Source organism: Anomaloglossus baeobatrachus, chromosome 1, assembly GCF_048569485.1.
Source record: "Anomaloglossus baeobatrachus isolate aAnoBae1 chromosome 1, aAnoBae1.hap1, whole genome shotgun sequence".
NCBI lineage: Eukaryota > Metazoa > Chordata > Amphibia > Anura > Aromobatidae > Anomaloglossus > Anomaloglossus baeobatrachus.
In genome coordinates this window covers 41,205,227-41,229,150 of record NC_134353.1, presented here as the reverse complement: position 1 = coordinate 41,229,150, position 23,924 = coordinate 41,205,227, and the positions used below count along the sequence as shown (strand labels likewise).

The 23,924-nt window shown below is 44.6% G+C and overlaps 1 protein-coding gene across 1 annotated transcript in view; it reads right to left on the bottom strand.

Annotated features, from left to right (window-relative positions):
- Nucleotides 1–5,802: 5,802 nt before the first annotated feature.
- SMOX (spermine oxidase) overlaps nucleotides 5,803–23,924 on the bottom strand; it is a 33,772-nt gene continuing 15,650 nt past the window's right edge. The window contains exons 3-7 of the mRNA XM_075346542.1: nucleotides 23,507–23,733; nucleotides 14,048–14,221; nucleotides 12,281–12,977; nucleotides 7,764–7,924; nucleotides 5,803–6,714 (exon numbers count right to left, since the gene is read on the bottom strand). Of these exons, the coding sequence (XP_075202657.1) occupies nucleotides 6,577–6,714; nucleotides 7,764–7,924; nucleotides 12,281–12,977; nucleotides 14,048–14,221; nucleotides 23,507–23,733 (1,397 nt within the window). The 3' untranslated portion in view covers nucleotides 5,803–6,576. The remainder of the gene's footprint in view (nucleotides 6,715–7,763; nucleotides 7,925–12,280; nucleotides 12,978–14,047; nucleotides 14,222–23,506; nucleotides 23,734–23,924) is intronic.

Below are 23,924 nucleotides of genomic sequence, written 5' to 3'. Positions count from 1 at the left end.
TCTCAATCAAAAGTCTTCTTTCAAGTCTTAACATTTGATGATGTGAGTCACTGGAATGGAATTTAATGGCCGCCGACAACATCAATGGTTCTGAAATCTTTGATAGAAAGTTTCTAGCGTTTCTCTCCGTATTGAGAGGGCGAAGATCAGCGGAAATGGATTTTCTTATTATCAAATTTATAATAACTAAGTGCGAAGGAAGAATCCTAGAGGAACTGGGAAACTAGAGGAGCTGGGATCTTAGTGCAGCTGGCATCATGGAGAAGCAGGGATCCTGGTGCAGCTGTCATACTGGTGGAGCTGGCATCATGGAGAAGCAGGGATCAGGGAGGAGCAGTGATCCTGGTGGAGCGGAGATCATGGAGGAGCTGGGGTCTTAGAAGAGCTGGGGTCCTGAAGTAGTCAGGATCATGGAGGAACAGGATTCCTAGAGAAGCAGAGATCCTGGCGGAGCTGGTATCATGCAGGAGAAGGGATCTTGGAAGAACAGGGATTCTGGTGAAGATAGTATCCTAGAGGAGCTGGAATCGAGGAGCTGAAACCCTGCAGGAGCAGTGACCCTGGAAGAACTGGCATCCTGGTGGAGTTAGGATCATGGAGGAGCTGAGTTCCTAGAAGAGCTGAGATCTTGAAAAAGCTAGGATCCTGATGGAGTTGGGATCTTGGAGGTGCTTGGAACCTGGAGGAACTGGGATTTTTGGTGGATCTAGGATCAGGGAGGAGCCAGAATCCTGGAGGAGCTAAGATGCTGATGGAGCAAGGATCATGGAAGAGCATTGATCATGGAGAGGCAGGAATTTATATCAAGTTTCTAATAAATGAGAGTAAAAGAAGAATCCTAGAGGAACTGGAAAACTAGAAAAGCAGGCATTTTGGAGGAGCTGGAAAAATGGAGGAACAGGCATCCTAGAGGAGTTGGAATGATAAAGGAGCAAGGATTCTATAGGACCTGGGATCCTCACAGGAGGTGGAATCCTGCTGGAGCTTCGATATTGAAAGAGCTTGGATCCTCAAGGAATTGGGATTCTGGAGGAGCTGGTCCTTACATCAGGCTGCAGACAAAAATCATCATTGAGTTCTTCAGAGCTAAAGAACACCATGTCAAGTGGATAAGGAGCAATGTGACTCTACATATCTCCTGGTAAAGATAAGGGTCTCTTTTTCACACTTTAATCATGGAGATATCCAAGAGCTGGAACCCTCACCCCTCCAAGCTTCTTGAATGAATAGCATACAGTATAGAATGGGGGGGGGTCTCCACAGCAAGTCAAACATCTGTAGACTGGCAAGTAAAGGTGAAGGGAGAAAGTGATTGGTTGAGCTGATTGTTTAGCGTAATAGGAGAAAATGGATGGTCATCTCCACTTCGTTATTACCCAAAGGCCATAAGGGGTTGATAGGTAGAAGTCATAATCAGGTCTTGCCGCCTATTACTTTTCCACATAAAAAGATACCAGTGTTTTAAATCTGAGATGAATGGTAGGGGACCAGTCATAGAATTGTAATTGGGGTCCAAAACCTTGAGTAACAGTTATGTGCAAATTAAGTCTAACTTTACTAATGTGTTTAATTACTGTTTTTCGGAGAACCAAGATGGGGGGGGGGGTTGAAATTCATGACGAGGTGTAGCAAGTAATGGGCAACCACCAGAATTAACAGTCATGACATACATGCTTCTAATTGGGTATAATCAATTTAATAACAGGTGGTGTTCTAATTAAAATCAGTGTAGAGTTCAATTAGTCAGATCCCATATTCTGTGAAAGACAGGTGTCAATAGTGACCCTACAGAGAAGAATGGTCGTAAAGAGAAGAGAGTAATGTACAGAAACGGGAAGAGTAGTCTAAAGAGACTAGTGGTCCTGGAGAGAAGAGTGGTCCTAAGGGTAAGTTTCCACTTTCGAGATGCTCGATTGTTTCTCACATCGCATCGCCTGGGATGGCCTACCTCTTTTCCGATGAGAGCATCTCAGCTGCATAGAAATAGATGCAGCTGACCTGCTCCTGTCAGGAGAGAGGCAAGCCATCCCAGGAGATGCGCGTGATTCTCTCGCAAGTGGAATCCTACCCTAAAGAGAAGAGTGGTCTAAAGAGAAGCGTGGTCCTAAAGAGAACACTAGTTTACAGAGACGAGAAAAGTGGTCCTAAAGAGAGTAGTCTAGTCTAAAGAGACGAGAAGACTGGTCCTAAAAAGAAGAGTGGTCTAAAGTGAAGAGTGGTGCTAAATAGAAAAGTCGTTCAAAGATAAGAGTAGTCCTAAATAGAAGAGTAGTCTAAAAAGAAGAGTGGTCCTAAAGAGAAGTGGTGCCACATGCTATGGACAGTTAAGAGCAAGATTGTTTTTTTTCTAAGAAAACCCAAAAAAACAGTAAATTCGGCCACAGTATATTGTGAAGTTTTGTAAAACATGGAGACACAAGCTGAATGGTTTGGGGATGTTTCTCATACTCTGGCATTGGGCCTATTTATCACATACCAGGCTCCATGGACCAGATTGAATATATCAAAATTCTAGAAGAGGTCAAGTTGCCTTATTCCAAAGAACAAATGCCCTCGAAATGGACAAGGAACCCAAACACTCCGGCAAGAGATAAACATCCTACTTCTAGACCATCAAGATTGATATTATGATCTAGACCAATCCCCAGACCTCTCAATCTGATTGCGAATTTGTGATGGGAAATCCAAAATGCTGTTTTTGACTCAAAACCAAGAATGCAAAAGAACTGTGGAATGTAGTCCTGGCAGCTGCGGCTGAAATATCGGCCAACAGGTGTCAGATGTTAGAGGATTCCATTCTACACAGATGTAAAGCACTTATCAGAAATAAAAGGTTTATACAACCAAATATTAGTAGATACAACTAAATATTGCAGTAAAGCTAGGTCGGTAAACCAATTAAAAGGTTATACTGTAAATAATAGAGTTTGTAAATGAAAATTAACTTTTTTTTTTCATTCAACAGTCCATTATTCCTCTCTCTCTTCATTTTCAGTTTAAAACTTTCTATTTTGCTTGTTTTCATTCAGAACTGGATGCGCAGCTCCCAGAGACTGTGTATGGAAATACATGCTATTATGGAGGAGTGAGGGTTTTTTTCCCTTAGTTGTTTTAAACACACAGCTATTATTTTGCACATAACTGTACATCTGTTGTATCCATTCCAAAATCGTGATTTGTGCTGATGAGTCTCAAAAAAAGTTAGGAACAGATCTGCCCACTCAATGTATGTATCGTTACGATTTTATATTGGATTTCTGAATCAATCATTTTTGAGCAAATAACATGACCCCTTTATGGATTATGGTCCTGATCTAATACTAAAGGCATAAAAAGATATTTGCATGTCATCATAACCTTGGCACCAGTAACAATGATGTTACACTCGAGACAATGGGCCATTCTGTACAAGATATAAAACATGATGCCACTGGGGTACACTCACTGTGTACATACATTACTTATCCTGTACTGATTCTGAGTTACCTCCTGTATTATACTCCAGAGCTGCACTCACTATTCTGCTGGTGCAGTCACTGTGTACATACATTACATTACTGATCCCGAGTTACCTCCTGTATTATACTCCAGAGCTGCACTCACTATTCTGCTGGAGCAGTCACTGTGTACACACATTACATTACTGCTCCTGTGCTCATCCTGAGTTACATGCTTTTTATACATACGAGATCTGAATACATTGTTTTTACCCCCAATGAGAGACATTCATATACTACAAGCGGCTCTCACTGGGGTCCCAGCTCGCACCATTCACTGAATGGAGCCAAGTCTCTATCAAATTGTTCGCAACAGACCGAGTACCTGCAATACTCGGGCAAGCTCAGAGCACACCGATAATTGAATATCAAGCTGTGGGGAACACGCTCTCCTCACCAATGATGACCGAGCGTGCTCACCACTGTTTGATATATGATAGAGCATCACGGTGCTTGGGTATGCTCGGTACTCGACCAAGTATCGTTAACGCTCAGATGTGTCATTTATGTATGGCTACCTTCAGTGAATGATGGGAGCCGGTCCCCCCCAGTGAGCCCCGCTTGCAGTCTAGGGGGGGGGGGTTAAAAACAAGGGTGTTCGGATGCTGTAAATATAAATTATATATATATATGAGATCAAAGCGGAGGGCGGTATTATTTATGATCATATTAGGTCAGTTATATTGACGATTTGTCAAAATGCGGGTACAATTATTTATAAATCGTATTAGGGCAGTAATATTTATAATTAAACATTAGGTCTCATTTATAATGGAGCAAAGGATTTAGAATTATATTAGGGCGTTAATACTCCTAATAGGCCATGAGGGCAGTAACATTCAGCTATATTAAAAAAGGTAAATATATGATCAATATAAGACAGTGATATGTATAACTGGTCATATGAGGGCGGTATGATTTGTAATTAACCATTTTAGGGCAGTAACATTCATAACTGATCATATTAAAGCAGTATTTAAAATTGGTCATATTAGGGCAGAATAATTTATATCTAAAAAGGTATATTATGCATATTAATGACAAATTAACGCTAATAGAATTTTAAACTTTGTATTTGAACAAATACATTCCATTATGTCAATTTGCAGCCCTTCACCTTGACTATGAAGGGTCAGGACCTCCCGGACGGTTTAATTCAAGCCATCAGCCGATCTATTTATCACTATCATTATGAAAAGCAGTAATGACATATTAACTCTATAATCTGCTCCTTGCAGTTAAAAGCCCTCGAAAAAGTGTGCCAAATAGGGAAAATTGCTCTCCTCCAGAAGGGAAGAAGAAACTGTCCCTCTAGTGACACCTATCAGTCATTTCCTGAGGCTAAAAAGGTCTAACGGTGAGCTTTTGATGTTGCACCTATTTAAATTGGGTTACTTTTTTCTCATTTCATTTTTCTATAAAAAGTTGGATTTTTTTTTTTTTTTTTTTTTTTTTTTTGACTGTGGCGTTTCATCTTTTTTGGTGGGCCACGCTCTAACCCCTTCTCGATCTATGATTTATTGGTACATCTAAGGTAGTGTCCCTGCCTTTGATGCAGTTTCACACACTGACTCCAGACGTCAGCTGACCTGATCATCATAAGCGAGTGGATCGGAGATGCGCCCATGGCTGGCAACCAGTTAAATCCCTACTGTTAAATCAATGACAGTGAGATTTAACATGCGCTGGCGGGGAGTGCATCATTCCCTACTCCAATTAGCGGCCTAGTGATGTTATTGTGGGCCGCCAATGGCTTGTCATGACATCCAGGGGTCAACTAATGACCACGGTGTGTCATCAAAATACTTTACTGAACGCTGGTAGGAGATTGAGTTTTTGCACCATTCTGTATAGCAGCTTTAAGTACCGGAAAGGGAGTAGGAAATGCAAAACGGGGGACGCCAACAAGGAGGTATACATAAATTTCCAATACCTTGGGCGGCAAGCTGCATGGGGTGGCACAAGTGACCATTAAAAAAAAAAAAAAAAAAAAACATTTTTCTGGCATAACTAAATCCTCTGCAGAGGTGCAGTGCAGATCACAGCAAGGGAGGGCAATGAGGTTCTTTTGTTTATTTGTTTTTTAACACTAGAAGTCCCAGGAATTTCGAGCTCCATAGGGTTCCAATGGTAGAAATGTCAAATGACCCCTCTCTGGGACTTCTAGTGTTAAAGAAAGAATCAGAACATGTGAAGTGATAGACTGACATTTGTCTTGCCCTGATGACTTGACAGTTAGCACCTACCTACTCCAGAATTTTCTTTGTTGTCCCCAACCCAGAAAAATAGCGCATGTCCAAAAACCTATAACATTCATGCTTTATTTACCATGTAATTACACAATACAGAGAAGCTTGGCATGGCTGTGTCCACCTCCGTCCCTTTTCTGTGACATTCAGTTGTGGATCAGATTTCCATCAGTTGGACGTCGGAATACGAAAGAGAAAAAAAAAAAAACCCAACACGAAACAAAACCAAAAAAAAAAACAGACAACTCCATCAGGTCATTTCCCCAACTATCAGCCAAAAATTGCTATATTAACAGTAAAGACAAGAAAAAGCAAATTTTTGGAAAAAAAAAAAATTGGTACCAAAAATACAAAACCACATAGCTGTATTTAAAAAAGGCAGAGGAACTTTCCCACCTGATGGTTCTTTTATTGTTTTTTGTAGTATTTATTATTAATCGAAGGCACTTACAATACAGAAAAAAAAAAAAGGGGGGGGGGGGGGGGGGGGGAAGAAGAATTCCCAAAAAAAAAAAAAAAAAAAGGCACCAGGTGTGCAAGATGTAAAAAAAGACATAGAAGGGGGAAGGGAGAAAAAAAGAAGATAAAAAAAAAAAAAAAAAAAAGGAAGGCCAGGAGGACCCTTCCCTACTACCATTACAGTACATGAATTTGCTACAGACAAGTTTTTTTTTTTCTTAGTTTATCCATTTTGAAATATTTAGTTTTTTTTATTAAAAAGGATAAAAACCATTTCTACTTTTAACATTAGAGAAGAAGAAAATGAATTGCAATATGAACACACACTGGTAGTCACGGGCCGAGAGTCCGAGAACGTAGAGCGGAGACGCTCAGTTGTTGCATTGTAAGAAGTCTTGGTACATATCGGCGAGGTGAATCGCCTCTCTCTGGCCAGACAGCAAAGCACCATGGGTTGTGGAATAATACTTTCTGTGAGTGGCCTCTCCGGAGAACATCACCTGCATGGGCTACAAGAAAAAGGGCCATTGTTAGAGAGCACACAGAATACCTATAGCAAAAACAAAGTACAAAGACAATAATCCTGGTTCTTCCGTCCTGCCTGTCAGTGGGCATGGTGAAGAGTGACAATGTCCATTCATTTAGAGCGTTGATCTCCAAACATTGGAAAAATTACAATATTCAGCATTAACCCCCAGACCCTGTTACCATAGGCACAAAGGGCATTTGTCACCAGCCAGACTTCCCCATGACATTCAGGGCAGAAGCTAATCAGCCCACCAAAGTAGCACCTGCAACTGAAGACCTCAGAAGGCATAATCTATACAGTGGTAACTGGTAGGGCCAAGAGAGCTCCTAAGAAGTTCAGGAGACAAAACATGGAAGGCTCTCGTTTAAATAGGGCTGGAGGACCAAGTTACCAGAGTAGGCCAGAAATAAGTTTTCAGACCCAAAATCGTAACTCAAAATTTAAAAAGATCTGGTCCAGCTGGAAACAACCTCATAATATTAAGTTTCCTGTAGGTACAACCTCCACCCATTTTCTCATTCTTGGTTTCCAAAACAATCATGAAGCACAATATAGTATGGAATGGTTCTTCAAAACCATCATAAAGCATGGTATGGTGTGGTTCAGTTCTTCAAAACCATTGTGAAGCACAGTATAGTATGGTTCTTCAAAACAATCATGAAAAATGGTATGGTTTGGATCTTCATACCATACCGTGCATCATAATGGGTTTTGAAGAACCACACCATGCATCATAATGGGTTTTGAAGAACCATACATCATAATGTGTTTTGAAGAACCATACCATAGCGTGCATTATGATGGGTTTTGAAGAACCATATACCGTGCATCAGGATGTTTTTTGAAGAACCATACCGTGCATAAGGATGCGTTTTGAAGAACCAAAACCCATCAAGAATGTTAGGATATGGTTTGGTTCTTCAAAACCCATCATGAAGCACGGTATGGCATGGTTCTTAAAAACCCATCATGATGCACGGTATAGTATAAAAAGAAGAAAAAATAAAAAATATCTTGGTTTCTACTTACTGCAGTTTTTGAGCTCTCAGTATAAGGCAGTGGCTTCATGAGCTTCTCGACATCTGCTCCACTGGAGCCAACTTGAGTGTAGGAATAAGATCCGAGGACGTATGGATTACTGCCCCAGGAGGACCTCAGGATGCGCCGAGGTTTTGGAATGTTTGGATTTCCTAGTGGCAAGAAGAATTTAATGAAAAGTGTTTCAAAGTCACAGCGGAAATTCTCTATCCAACCGATATACCACTGACAGCTGGTCGTTAAAAGTTCTAACAGTGTTACCCGTCACATGCATGACCATCTTTTATACACTCTTGAATTCATGTTCCAGATGTGCAAAATTCAGATCAATAAATTGGTGCCGAAAAATATTGTAAAGTAACTCAATCTTAATATTCTGCTGTACACATAATTAACCATTAACATCCCAGTTATTCTAATCAACATCTTCCTGACCTTCATTTGGAAAGTGCAGACTAGTAAACACTGCGAGCCCAGACAGATCGTATGACGTGGGGGAACTCGCATGTCGGACAGGAGGCGCTATGCCAAGTCCTAAGTGTCCTCTAATCTTGAGCTCAAGTAGAAACACATACAGTTAATTGGCTTTTCATTTGTTATGAATATTTTAAAAAGGGTGTTTGAGAACAGAGTCCCAACAAATCGTTCTCCTTCCCCCCTCTAAGGAGCCTGGCAATTTCCTTGCAGCACCACCTCAGGACAGAAGAAGAATTACCATTCACAAAACCCCACATTATATGGACCAATGTCCTCCAGCAAGAGGCAGCATTTGGAAATAGGTCAATTACTTATCTGGATTTTGGACCATTTACTAAAAATTCCCCAATTTAGCAAAAAAAAAAAAAAATATTTGTAATGATGATATGTTCTTATGCCAAATCAGATTGTTTTGCAGAAGGGTTAAAAATGACTTATGTTAACGCTGGCATTTTAAGTTGAGAATTTCTGATTTTATGTTTGCAGCGTTAATATAGAGTCATGAGGGTACCATGACGGACACTGGTCGCTCATATTTCTGGTGTCAGGAGATCACAGCACAGGGCTTCACACACACACACTTGCTCAGGATAATACTGCTGGTTGTGCAGATTCCTTTTTTATCCAGCGCTGCTAGGGTTAAGTAGATCCTCTGGTCTCCTGAAACTCTGAGTGTGAGCAATAGTCAGCTATAAAGACTTCTCTCCTAGTCCAGGTAATTGCTGGTGATAGTTTCTGCTATTCTTGCCTCTAGAGGGAACCTGTGAGCTGTGGACCAGGAAGCCATTCAGAGAACATTTTCTGTGTGAAAGGTGTGTTTTCCCTTCCTTAGTCCTCTTTGGTTTTTCTCCTCTGGTCCGTTCCTTAATATAACCTCTAGTTTGGAGTGCTTTGAAGGATTGATATTTATAAATCACCCATTTTTGTCTTTACTATACAGGGTTGAGTCCAGGGAAAGACCGTGTTATTCACGTGATCGGAAATTGAGTGAAGGAACCCGTATAGCAATGTTAGGGAGTGCAGGATCGGCCTCAGGTGAGTTTAGGAGGTGACCCTCCTCCCCTTTTCCCTAGCACAAGGGCCCACTGTTGTAATGTGTACCCACTCACGGGGTTCCAGTGGACCTGGTAGAACCCTGGTAGTCACTGCATGACTTCTAGGTTTGGATGGTCTTAATTTTTCAAGATAGTGCTATGTGTAAGAATGACAAGTTGTGCAGACCTCAGCAGCACAGTTGGCATCAAGTCTGTTGTCCAAGAGACCCAAGTGAGGCAGAGGGGCGAGACTAATTAAGAGCCACCTTCCTTTAATTTTGGGCCAGTATTAGAGGACAGCAGGTAGGAAAAGGGCACATTTTAAGTGGTGTTTTACCCTGGGTTACACAAGGAGATTACCTCTGCGACCGTATCGGCCACACAGTCATAAATTCCCCTAAAGAAAGAAGAAGACTGACTACATTGCAATTGGGAGTGAGGAACTAATGAAAGAGCCAGTTTAGGGCGAGAATCTGGAGATGTTGTTCATCTACAATTTGAGCCATTTTTAGTATAAGGCAGGGCTCTGATATGTGCCAATTGTGAGACTTTAAAACCATGATTGTCCACCACACTATAAGTGGGATATTTCAGACTTTCATTCACAGGATTAATGAAAGTCCGAAAAGTCTATCCAAAAAGCCTGGTCAAAATGTGGTATAATGCAAGAGCATCACCGGTCTCACGATGTAAAAATTGGAGTTGTACTTTACTCCTCAACAGGCTACGCTACAGGCTGGGTAAACTCAAGATGAGGCCTCTCGAGTTAAAAACAGCACAGTAGAGTTCGGACTCGTTACATAACTAAAGACGTAGAGCCATCACGCTGCCACTTCAGACAATGGTCTTCAATAATGTAAGAGACGCAGTCCAACACTAGAAGACTTGACGGCAAGTGCGGCCACGCCATCCTCCCGCAGGAAAGCTTCAAAAGTGTGATGAAATTATTTGCCGGTTCCAGTCATCATGATTGAAGTGGATACTTCAAAGTCTTGACAGATACGTCACATCGGATTGGCATGAATGACAAGTGTGCGATGAATGTGTGAGCAACAAAGATTAACATCACTGATTTCTAGCGCTTGAGAAGTCAAGAGGTTGATGTCCATCCAAGGAATCTCAGTCATACAGCATGTGCATATCGATCTGCTCCAGGCACTGGGCAAAAAGTCAAGCCACCATCTTTTTGACATGCCGTGCCAAGTATGAATACCCAAAATCTCTATGGTTCCATACTACCGAAGAGCAGGCAATGTACACGGATCAGGCATGGTGTGGACCTCTACAAGCAATACTTCTAGACATAAAGAACAAAAATTGAGCAACGGACCCCACCCCCCCTTACCATTATTTTTTTCTTTTTTTTTTTTAGAAAGAGGTCCCATTTTGGCAAAATAGGTGATGACTTGGAGCGGTGGCCAAGTATGCACACCCCACATTTTCCACCGTCTGAAACGGCAGAGATATCCAAGTACAGCATATGCATTTATTGCCTATAGGACTGCTTTGGATAATGTACAGCGCATGCGCATCACTGCCCACTCATCTGTGCCAGAGCATAGTCTATGGCAGGGGTGGGGAACCTTTTTTCTGCCTGGGGCCATTTGGAATTTTCTACCAACCTTCGGGGGCCGCACAAAATTATCAATGTTTAAATGACCCTGCTATATTTGGTGAAATAATTAGTTAACTGGGGACATGCACACCACACGAGGGGCTGGGGGGCACGCACAGACATCACGGATGGGCTGCACACAGGACTGAGGGGGGCACACTGTGCTGAGAGTTGAATGCAACTCTGGGGGAGAGGGTTTACAGAACTGGGGTGGGGAGGCCCAAAGCATTGGGCAGGGCACATAGCAGCAGAGGGCCGGCGCTGGACTCACAGCAGCAATCGCACTCATATCACCGGAGTGCAGGCGCCAGACCGCATCAGAAGGAGAAGGTGGGCACAGAGCTCCGGAGGGCAGGGGGCAGTCATTCAGCATCAGAAGGAGAAGGCGGATACCCAGCTCCGGAGGGCAGGGGGGCGGGCACACAACGCTGGAAGCTGTAAGTCCTGATCACGTTGGCACTGGCCGATGGGAGAACACATTGGTGCACACAAGCAGCAATGTGTGGATTTAAAGAGCCGGTGGCCTGCAAAACTGCGGTGACTGCACAAGCACTGCCTCCCCCGGGAATCTGCCCGGGGACGGCATAAAAGGTCATGGTGGGCCGCAGGTTCCCCACCCCTGGTCTATGGGGTAGCCAAAGACTGTCGATTACAGCACTCTGCTATCCAACAGAGGTCAAATGGGTAGTGGCGTGCATAGGACTTTCAAATTGATATAAGAGATTTCCAACTCAAGCAGAGCGCTCTAAGTATGGGACTTTAAAGAGGTGGTTCACACCTTTTCATTATTGGCCACATCGATATGTTGTAAAACAAGGTTTCTCTCAAAAACCTTGTGTTGCCAATAGTACCTGTGAACGGCGCTACTGCAGTCAGCTCACACCCTTCACATGACCCCTGGGCTCCATGACCTCTGGGATCCGGTGAGGTTACGTCAACTTTTTGTTGACCCGACATCACCGCAGCAAGCCCCTGTCTCCATGGAACAGTGGTCTGTGGGCAGCGTTTCATCGCTCGTCACTGCCCAGCATCGCTCCTGCTTCCGGTGCTCTGAAATGGAGGGAGCAGGGAAGATGCTGTGCTGTGATGAGCGGTGAAACGCCGCCCACAGCCCAGTTACTCAGGAAGACTGCGGCCCGCCTCAGTTGATGTGACATCACAGGTCACGGAGCCCGGGGGTCATGCAAAGGGGGTGAGCGGACCACAATAGCACCGCTCACAGACCGTATTCTCTCAAATACCTGGTGGTGCCAAACCTTGTTTCTCAACATAATATCAATGTGGTCAGTAATGAAAAGGGGTGAACAACCACTTCAAGAGATGCAAAGGAGGCCTTTTCAGAAAGCCAGGGCTAGGTTTTGGCACAAGAGTCTCATACCAACCTGTAAATTTGCGCAGCAGCTCAGTGCAGGTTTCGGCCACAGTTTCATCATCGTACTTCTCCATGATCAAGGCTTCCTCACCACAGATCCATCCACTCAGCACATAACCGTACCGCTCTGGAGGGTAGAGCACATCGAAGCTGCAGATTTTCTTGTACCACATCTCCTCGGTATAGGTTAAACTTTCGCATTCTGCATCATCTTCCCACACAAACTGGATGCTGTTACACTCAGGACTCCAGAACGGTTCTTCGAATTCCAAAAAGATTTTGTCAGTGGTGCTAATCCCTAGTTTTTCGATAGCCATAACTTTGTCTTCGGGAAGGCAAGGATGGAATAAAGTCTCATGACATTTCTTAAGGACGCCCAGAGAAACCGTGACGATCACATGATCTGCAGGGATGAACTCATAATCTTCACACTCCACAAACACAGGATAACCCTTGTCCTCCATCTGGTCATTGTTGTGGTCAGCCATTCCTTCAATCTGCTTACGGATGGACCTGTTCCAGTGGATGCACTTGATCGGCTTACACAGTTGGATGATAGACTTTGGGATAGAGGCTGAAAGCAGCTCTACGATCTTAATGAAGCCACAAGGAATTACATGATGGGCACCAGGGATTTCGGTCCATTCCCCAAATTCACTGAGGGAAACTTCATCCATACTGTGTGAACTACTCTCACAGCTTTCCACCTGGTAAAAAAACAGACGTAAGAGAAGTCACATCTAAACATCTGTCTTCCTGGAAGAAACATTGAGTTTTCTCAAGATTTAGACATGTCTACAATGGCAGGATGAACTAGACCAATGATGGGAAGTACTTCCCACGATTGGTCTAGTGGTAGGCTTCTCGCTTGGGATACGAGAGGTTGTGGGTTCAAATGTCAGGGAAAGCCCATGGACTCTGTATGGCTGCATTAAAATTACAATGGCCAGATGAAGTCTGGCTGATAATCTAAGCCATTAGCTTAGACAATGTGGGTTTATCCATGGCAAAGAACTGTACTACCTGGCAGGTAGTTTGGATAAGTCACTGAAAAGTACCTGTCATGAAGTATAAAAAGGGTATTACTTGGAGGGGAGGGGGGAGAATCAGGGCTCCTAGACTGGCCCTCAAGATAGGGGTCCTAATTGGTCCCTTATTCTAGAGGTACTTCTGATGGTGAAGAGGTTTGGACCGCAAGCCTAGCCTTGCTCCAATACCCCCACCCCATGGGAGGGCTAAGACAAAAGTAGTTAAACCAAAGCCAACTTCACAGCAATCACGGAGGTATTAGACAACATATGATAAAAGGAGGAAATAAACAGACAAGAGAATTCCCACAACACCAAAACAGCACTCAGTAGTTCACCAGGAACTGAAGTCACAACAGCACATAGCCTGGTATAAGTAAAGCTATAGTTGGGACAGGAAGTCAGTTTCCACCATCTTAAGAAGGTGGGGAGAAACTGATAGGTTTCTCATAACTTGTAATTCTAGGAGGTAACCAGCAGACTAGAAGAGATTAAACCCTGAAAGCCTGATCACTAATGATCACACAGCTGGTCAATGCCAAAGACTGCCTGTGAACCTCAGAAGCCCTAGAGAAACCGCAGAGTGGAGTGTCAGAGTCTGTGGGGTGAAAAGCTCTAAATACCACCATGACACTTGGCGAGTTTTGAGCCCAACGCCATGTGACAATACCAGTGGTGGTCAATGAGCTGAGAACAGTTAAGACAAATTCACGATGGAGGCCCTGAATAACACGGTTTGGCTCATTTACCTTTAAGTATTGCTGAATCATAGCCAGTTTCAGCCTCTTTGTCGTCTCCGAATCATCAGGATCATCTTTAATGCGTTTCCGTACCACATCCCGGGTAAAAACGCCAACGCTATTTTGACTTTCCGCATTAACTGGTTTTCCATTCTGAAAGAATTCCTGAGTCAGGTTATAGACCTGGAATAGAAGAAACGACAGCATGGAAATGATCAAAACAGGGACCAACCGGCATACGCTGATCACGTTGCCACAATATGGGCATTGTTGACATCTTACAATTTAATGCTCAGTTAATATATATTTCTCTACTGGAAATCAAAATTTAGAGAACAATGTATGATCACTTGCTTTTTTCAGAAATGGTATAATCTACCGTAATCAACATTTGCAGGTTTTTTGCAAGTGGTGCACAATGCCACTAGAAGAGGGTTTTACTAGAGATCGCCAAAATGTTTATCAACATAAAACCTTTTATTTTGCCCAAAACGTGATGATGATAATTAGAGAACAGCAATGACTGTAGCACAGAGTGAGATTATCAGTAAATTTTCTGAAGGTAACAACATTCACCAATCAGTAGGACGTACACCGGCCATCATTGTGAAGGACTTTAGCACATCTATGGCCACATGACATTACTATTCCCTCACACTGCTCTGGTGGGATTTTGGCCCACTCTTCTTCCAGTCTCTTCCACAGTTCTTTGACTGTTGTGGGTTTCTTCGCCATAACTTTGTCACCAAGGATTTTCCAGAGGTTTTCTATTGGGTTTAGATCAGGACTCTGGCCATTTCATTGTTTTAATGTTTTCTATGTCAAAGAACTGCTTTCACCGTTTTGTTGTGTGACAGGGGGCATTGTCCTGCATGAAAATTGCTGGCTGAGTGAGGAACGCAAGTGAGGAACCACGTGTTGTGAAGAAGGTTCTGATCCATATTTGCATTCACTCTGCCATGTAGCTGTATGAGAGGTCCAACTCCTCCTGCAGAAAACATTCTCCAAACCATGACACTTCCTCCACCACCTTTCACTGACTTCTTAACACACTTTGGGTTCAGTCTTTCCCCATTTTGTCAACGAACAAAAAGGTTTCCCCCATCCAACCCCAATAAATTTAAACTTTCAATCACTAAAATTAACTGTGGACCACTTCTATTCACACAACATGCTCCTCAAAAAAAAAAAAAAAAAAAAAGGCGAGCCTAGCCTTGTGATTCTTTCGGTTAATGAGAGGCTTGGTCACTGCAGTGTGCATTTCAGTCCAAATGCTGTTAAACGTTGTGACACTGTTTGACAAGGCAGATCCTTTTCTGTTCAGTGCTGAACTGGAGAGCAATTCCAGCTGCAGTGTTGAAACAAATTACTCATGGAGATTCTCCGCATTATCCGGTCCTCTCCTGAATTTGTCTTTTGAGGGTGACCAGCCTTCCTGGGGGACGTGATGTTGTAAAGATGCAATATTCTCGAAATCAGACTTTGAACGGCCAACTTCTCTTGCTATGGTTGATAGGCCAAAAGGGAGGGGGAACGGGGGACTCTTCATCTGGACAACCTGCTGCCGGAGGCTGTCTCTTTGGACTGACACACCATTTTTGCAAAGTCGGTGTGAACTGGAAGCTTAGGCTGACAGTTACAAAAAGGTGTGTCAAATAATTAAGGAAATTAGCACCAGCTGCCAGATGAACACCAATAGCTTGCAGGTATCTGACAGCCTTCTCTAATTTTGATCAGGGTTTTTCATTTCTCTCATTTACATTTTTATTATGCGTTTACAATAAATTCAGTATACGAAATAAGCGGAAAATCCTGCGAGTTTCCTCATGTTAGGATATAATCATATAAGAAATTGTGTGTTCTTGTCTAATTTTGATCTCCAGTGTAAGTAAAAACAGTAGATTTAGCCAAAGATGATAAAGAAAAATGTGAGTTTTCAGTCAGAAAAACCTTGGCGAGGTTAGTGAAGGTTACAATCTCACCTCAGTACCCTAAGGGCCCTATCAGTTCAATCAACAGGAAAGTACATTTGTTGAACATCTCATCAGAATCTACAATGGCAAGCGTTCTCAGAGCCTGAAACAAGTTTGTAAGAACAAACACTACCCACACCTCCAGGATGTTACATTTAACCCCGTCATATCCATCACGGAGTATGTGAGGCACAACAACACTGACAATCTTCAGTCTTTTTGGTTACCGCAACTCCACACACTGTCCATGGCAAAACACGAACGTGAGCGCAGACACATTGATTTTAATGGGTCTACGTGTGCCCATGTCTCCGGCACGTGATGAGATTGATCAAACTCATACCGGAGACACGAACGTGTGAAGGAGGCCTCAAGTAGATCTAGAAACTTGGCACTCAAGATCAATGTGAATAGTGGTTTTCAATTGTGAAGAACTTGTAGGACCAGCACAAGCACAGACGTTTTGGTCAAAAAGCCATCATCAGTGTGTGTTCAGAGGGTCCTCAAAGTATAGTAGCGTGGCAAACTTTGTTGCTGGATATGACGCGGTGTCCACCGCTGTCTAAGTTGCTCATACCTTGCCACACTACTATACTTTGAGGAACCTCTGCACGCACACTAATGAAGGTCTTTTGACTGAAACGTCTGTGGTTGTGCTGGTCCTACAAGTGCTCCACAATAAAGCTACTATTCACATTGATCTTGAGTGCCACCTTTCCAGTCTAAAAACAAGTGGGGGAAGATTCCAGCTACACTCACTTCCACATTGGGTAGGAAGTGGAGTCAATAAGGTTACATCTCATCCCTAAATCCCTTGAGAGACCTAGCATTTGTCAGTAGACTTGACATCACCTCCCAATGTGGAAACAAGCAGAGGCCCAAAATCTCTTGGTACACCTCACATCACATTTCTCCCACTGTATGCCTAGCAGAAGGGGCAACAATGGAAGCCTCTACAACGCACGACAAAAGGGATACTTTGTGACAGGCCCTATAAATACACTAGTCCTCCTGTTCAGTCTTGACAAGGCTGGTTTGGCACCACATTTAAACTATTAATTGGGCTGCCATTTTGTTTCTCTTACATCCGATTGCTGCCCGAGTTGATGAGGGAGGTTGCGTCAAATATAAGACCCAATAGTTTCATATTGAGAACTAAGGGTATTTCATCAACAGTCTAGTGCTACAAATTGAATTGCAGAGACATGTTCTGGAAACCCCTACAGTTTATACCCACCATGGACCAACATCTTGGAAAGTCTTTCAACATGACCAGAAATCGGTTTGTAGAAAGTCTCTATGGACCAAATCCAATTTTTTACTTCAAGGTAAACCTTATACATTTCAAGTTCTCTTAACGTCATTGACGTATATATCTAGAACGTGCATCACTTACTGATCAATCGTGGTCAGATGGCCCACAATGCGACAGCCCCCGCTACCTGCAGTGCAGAAAGCTACAAGAACCGCTCCATTTACTTGCAGTTCCCAACATGCCCTTCAATCTGGGGCTTCGTAGAAGGCCTGATTAGTGACAGACCCCCCCCAAAAGGGAGGAATCCCGATGTATTTCTGCATTTCCTGCAGCTCGTGCCTTGAATACCAATATATTGCTCGTACCCATAGTATGCGTGCACGCCTACCAATTAGGAATCTTCTGCTGCACCGTCACCACCGTTTTGTGATCTCCCATTAAATCACAGGAATTTCATTAATAAAAATCAGGCTATCCGCTGATCTTCACTTCTCATTTCGTTTTACTATTCCCTACGGACCCGATGAAGCAGAAGCAGTCAGAGGTCATTAGACATCAAGAATGACAGCAACCGAGCTCGAAAGCTACCAGCACACGTGTCGCGGGCGGAGGAGGGGACGCCGTGCTCTCCCACTGCTCGGGTCCGGCTGCCGCGGCTGCTGCGGCCTGCTCGGTGGCTCGAGCGATGGGCCGGATCCCGGGGACTCGAGCGGCGCTCCTCGCCCGTGAGTGAAAGGGGATTGGGTTTTGGGATAGTCTATTGTCCGTGACGCCACCCACGGTTGTGGTGATTAAGTGGACACCACCGCTGCTCTGTCTGGGGAGCCCGGGAGTGATGGTACGGAGCAGCCAGTTGTTGATTTGCCCCTCCGTGGGTAGGGGTTTTGGTGATCCCGGGGCCCAGTGATGGGGTTGGTATGGTGGACAGGCAGGTATGGGGCCTGTGGAGGTGCAGGGGCAGCGCTGTGCCGCACGGCACGGAGGTACTCACTTAGCCAGTAAACACGACAGTTCTCGGTAAACAAACGGCTGGTTGGACGGGTCCCTCGGACGGTTACGGTGCTGCGGTTCCCTGCAGTTAGCGGTGACGGTCTCTTCCCTGCACCTATGTAAAGTCTCTTTGTAGCGATGGGTCCCCACCGGTTACCCACTCCTCGGCTTCAATCTGGGCCGAAGGAGCCCTACTTTGCCCGCAGGCGCTGGCCCTGGGAAACTGGTGCCCTGGCGGTGGCGGTGTCTCCCCTTCACGGTCGGGCTGTTGCCTTCAATCGGGACTTGGTTGTTAGGAGACAGAGGACCACTTCACTGACGGATTTGGCAAATTATGGCGACTCCTAGCCTTGCCGGGATCCGAAAGGCCCCTGCCCTGGTGCTGACTGTTCTTCGTATACTTCTCCGGTACCGCTGGGTCACCACCTGTCCGCGGTCCTTCCAGCAACCTCCAAGCAGTCCCCCTGCAGACTATCACCGCCGTCTGCTGACCTTGCTGTCTCAGTCCGGGGCACACACCCGGACCAACTTCAGGCTTTACTACTCTCACTTTTCTGTCACTTCAGCCTCTCTCCTTTGCTCCTCTACCACTTCACTTCCTACTACTTTCACTTCCTTTTCTTAACTGCCTGGTTCTCCCGCCTCCAGGGCTGTGAACTCCTCGGTGGGCGGAGCCAACCGCCTGGCCCACCCCCTGGTGTGGACATCAGCCCCTGGAGGAAGGCAACAAGGATTTTAGGTTAGCCTAGATGTACCTGCCGGGAATGTGGGGTGCATGTGATGTTGTGACCTGTGACCCCTGGCTTGCCCAGGGCGTCACACACGGTGCGCCCAACCCGGAGGGACAGCAGAGATCAAACCAGTGTCAATGGACTAAAACGTGTCTAAGATGTTCCAGTTTCTCCAAATTTCAGAAACAAAAATAACAAACCTAAAAGACAGTGAGAAGGTCTTGAGTGTCTGAAAATCTGAGAAAGGTGTTTTGAGACTGTACATTTTATTTTTAAGACCCATTTGTTGTGCCCACACAGTAACCCTCTTATGGCCCCCACAATGATAGCCACACTGTATAATGCCCTCCTCAACACCACACACCCAATAGATTTGGGTCAATTGATGGCATGCAGACATTGGTGGCTCATCTTAACGGGACATTACACTACAGGCATGGTTTTATCAGTGCCAGTTTTACAGGTAACCTGTCACCAGATTTTGGCCTTCTAAAACTAGCACCTTAAGCAGCGCCTGTGCTGCATTCCATAAAGGTGCACATTAACCCCCTGACCCACTTTGTACACCCCAAAAATACCTTTATAAAAGCTCCTGCCCTATATGTAAATTGTCCGATCTGATGGGTATCCTAATCCTGTCCCTCCTTTCGCCCTCTTCCTGTGCAGATTTATGTGGATGATGCCTCGGACACCATCCACATAGGCGGGCAAAAATCTCCATATTCCTGGCTCGCGCAGGCTCCCGTCGCTCTGCCCTGTTGCGGGCAAAGCCGAAATCATAGGTGCGCCTGTGCAAACCAGTGAATTGCCTGCGCAGTCGCAAGATTTTTCCTGGCGATGTGGATGAAGCCGGGGACGACATCCACATCGCTGAGCAAGATGTCGGCCCTGCGCAGAGAACTCACCAGTTGACGCAGTTGCAACTATGTTTTCAGCTCTGCCCGCAATAGGTCAGAGCAATGTGAGCCTGCGCAAGCCAGCAATCTATGTCTGCGAAGGTGCAAGATTTTGCCTGCTTGAGTCATCCACATCAATCAGCACAAGGAGGGCGAAAGGGGGGGGACAGAAAGAGCAGATTAGGATGCCCATTGGACCGGACAATTTATATACAGGACGGGAGATTTCATATAATAAAAAAAAAAAAAAAAAAAAAAAAAAAAAAAAAAAAAGGTATTTTTGGGGTCTACAAGAGGTGCGGTGGAGGAAGAGGTTATAAAATTTGTCATGTACAGAAAATCCATCTGGTGCCCTCCAATACCCTTGTCCACCAAAATTGGCAGTCCAGCTGTGGGCATCCAAGAAGGTCATTGCAAGTTTAACCAAGGCCTCCAGTGTACCGTGGAGCCAAGGTTTAGACTTAACACAGAGGTGTCCGCAACAAAACACCAACCAAAGTGGAGGCAGACACACACTCACCAATTAAATTCCCCAGGAGAACAAAAAAAAAAAAGCCACCACCAGAAGACTCTTCCCATTAGAGAACACATGCAAGATTACAGGGGGGGGGGGGGGGGGGGGGGAAGAGGGATTTACAGGATGAGAATTCGGGTGACCGTGAAATTAGGTTCATGGCACTTTAATAAATGGCCCAAAAACTCTTGAATTTTTCTTCCCCATATGTGTCGTGCCTAAAGGCCAATTCTCGGTACAGAGAATAATTTACATAGTTGAGCACTCTAACTATTAAAGGAGTACGGGCAACGCAAGAAGGGTTACATCATAAGCAGATCCAAGAGACCCCCAGCAATGAGATAATGGGAGGAGAAACCAGACAGTAAGTGTTTAATTTCCCTATAGCACCCCCACAGGAGAATACAAGCATTACACTGTCTCATGTAATGTAGGGCAAGGTCAAGACCTCCAGAGAAGAACACTATAACAGGATCCTGAAGAAAGGACTCAAAATTCCTGTAAAGGCAGGGTTCTCACAGACAGATCTAAGATTGACATTCTGGTCACAGCCTCCGAAACGTCACTAGGAAAATAGATTCTGCATAGATGATTAGGTCAGATTGGAAATAGACGCGTCTCAGTGGGATGGCAAGAAAAAGCGGTGTGCGTGCGGACCGCCTCTGACACAAGAGCCAACATCAGTTATCTCCATTGCGTTACCGTCAGTCACAGAGTCTGTGGAGTAGACCGAGGCCCCATGTATGCCAAGAGGACCCGGGCTAGAGAACTCCTTCTGTACAAAGACATTGCCAACATGTATGTTCGTGCGTAAGACACGGCTCAATCCAGAGACGAAGCAATAATCAATGTCACAAGACATTTGTAATCATGACGTCAACACCATAGCCGACGCCAAAACCGGGAGCAGTGGTGGAGTCTTCATGGTGGAAGGAAGAGTACAAAGCAGTTCATGCTTTAAGAAAAATGCAGCAAGGGGCAATATATATATATTATATATATATATATATATATATATATATATCTCTTAATACATGGCTTTTCTAGATAGCATGTAAAGGTCACACAGATGCAGGAGCGGAGCAGCCTGACGAGGAGGAGACGTTCAGCCTCATTAATATGAGGTTATGCGGGTGTATCAGCGATGACAAACATGTCCTGACAGCTCATAATAGAAGGACGAGGCACGGCGTTCTTCAGCAGCCAAAGAGAAAACAGGACGGAAGCGATTTCCATGAATGAACATTCCGGAGAATTTGTCGAGTCACTCAACACCTGATGGCCATAATCATTTACTTCTCACCTCAATCCTTAAAGGGGTATTCCCCATCTCCAAGATCCTATCCCAATAAGGAGTAGGTATATTATTAACAAATGCTTCCAATTAGAAATTTCGTATAGTTCTCCCGATATAGCTCATCCCTTACCTCATGTGCAGGGCATTGCAGCTTTGGCTGTAATGGATATCTAAGCTGTAATGCCCTGCACATGAGGTAAGTGACATGTAGCATAGTTCTGATTATAGCCATGTCACTTACCTCATGTGCAGGGTATTACAGCTTGGGTATCCATGGTTACAGCCAAAGCTGTAATGCCCTGCACATGAGGTAAGGGACAAGCTATAATCAGGAGAACTATATTACATTTCTAATTGGAGGCATTTACTAATATTATGCCTACTGCATATTGGGATAGGATCTTGGAGAGGGGGAATACCCAGTTAACACTAGAAGTCCCAGGAATTTCGAGCTCCATAGGGTTTCAATGGTAGAAATGTTAAAATGTCCCCTCTCTGGGACTTCTAGTGTTAAGTCATATATTCATTCTGAAGTTTCCAGACATGCTGACAGATCTCTCCCTGATGAAAATGTTGCCCAGGAGTACTGGATATGGAGCCACTTTCCGATCTGGTGTATGATGACACAGGCGTCATATGGATGTGTCATCTGGACTTGTTGGGGCTTACTGTACGGTATATGAAGCTAATGTGAGGGTTTTTTTTGGACTTCAGCTTAAGGCTTGAGACAACCCCCCAAAAGTCTGTCTTAGGCCCCTTTCACACGTCAGTGATTCTGGTACGCTTGTGCTTTTTTTTTTTTAAACGTACCAGAATCACTGACATACGCAGACCCATTATAATGAATGGGTCTGTTCACACGTCAGTGATTTTTCACTGCACGTGTCTCCGTGCAGCGTACCCGCGTGTGCGTGATTGCCGCACGGAGACATGTCCATTTTTTTCTGGCATCACTGATGTTCCACGGACCACGCAGTGGTGTGGTCCGTGAAACACGTGCCAGGAAAAAAAAAAAAAACACGTGCTTTTAAAATAAAAATCATTTTTACTCACCCGGCGTCCAGCGATGTCCTCTGCAGCCCGTTCTCCCTGCTGCTTCTGAGCCGGCTCATTATTGTCGCGCATATTCATTATGCGCGACACAGCCGACCCGGAAGCAGCTGCTGCGGGGATCACCGCCGGCCGGATGCTGCGCCGCGGGAGCGATCAGCACCATGGACAGCGGGAGCGCGCACAGGTGAGTTGTTTTCTAAGTGCAATCACGGGCCACGGAGAACGGAGCCCAGATTGCACTTAGACAACCCACGTGTGCCGTGAATCACGGCACACGCAGGGACATGTGCGTGTTTTACACGCTAGTGAAAAACGTCACTGTTATTCACCGACGTGTGAAACGGGCCTTACCAAACCATTTTTTGGCAAAATTCTGGAGTAATGTTTGAATTTGGGTTTTTTTTCCCCCCCTTAAAAAAGTGGCAACTTCTGCCGCTAGGACACTAGTCCTGGCCTCCTCCGCCAACTGAGAAGTCAGTGGAGCTCAGGCAGGACCAGATGTGGCCAAGCAAACCCAACAAATTCATCAAGATGGACGCCACAAAAGGAATAAAAAAAATGAGAACCAGGAATGGCCTGGCATAGTTTTCCAGTGGTGGCCTACAACTCTTAAGTTGGCACATCTTACTTCATCAAGTCTGAAGAAATCAGAGCCCTTGACTCCAGTCGGCTGGACTATCCATCCAAAGAACATGGAAAGATCGCGACCAGTTGTCAAAATTTCGACAGATTGTGAGCCAGGAGATGTGAGAGCCTCACCTCGTTATAAACATCACTGAATTCTTCAACCACATCTTTCGGGATCCGCTGTCCGTTGCTGGTGAGGTAGTGAGCCACTCCATTCTTGGAGTAAAGACTGATGCGACCAACACTTCTCTCTCCATCTGTGGTTTCCTCCAGTAGGCCATTGTCTTCTGCTAGATGATATATGGGGTTGCCGTTTGAGCCATGGATCCAGGTAGCTCCCAGTTCAAAAGTAGCGTGTTCTAAACAATAAAAAGGAACCAAGAACATAAATAAAATAGTCATCCTTATATTTAATATGCCTCTCCAGCCCCTCTGCATCTTCTGATCCTCTCCGCTCATGCTGAAATGGGCAGGGTAGCCCCAATAAGGTGAGCACAAGTGGTGGAAGATCAGAAGATGCGAAGAATATCTCTAGGAATAAAGCCATTAT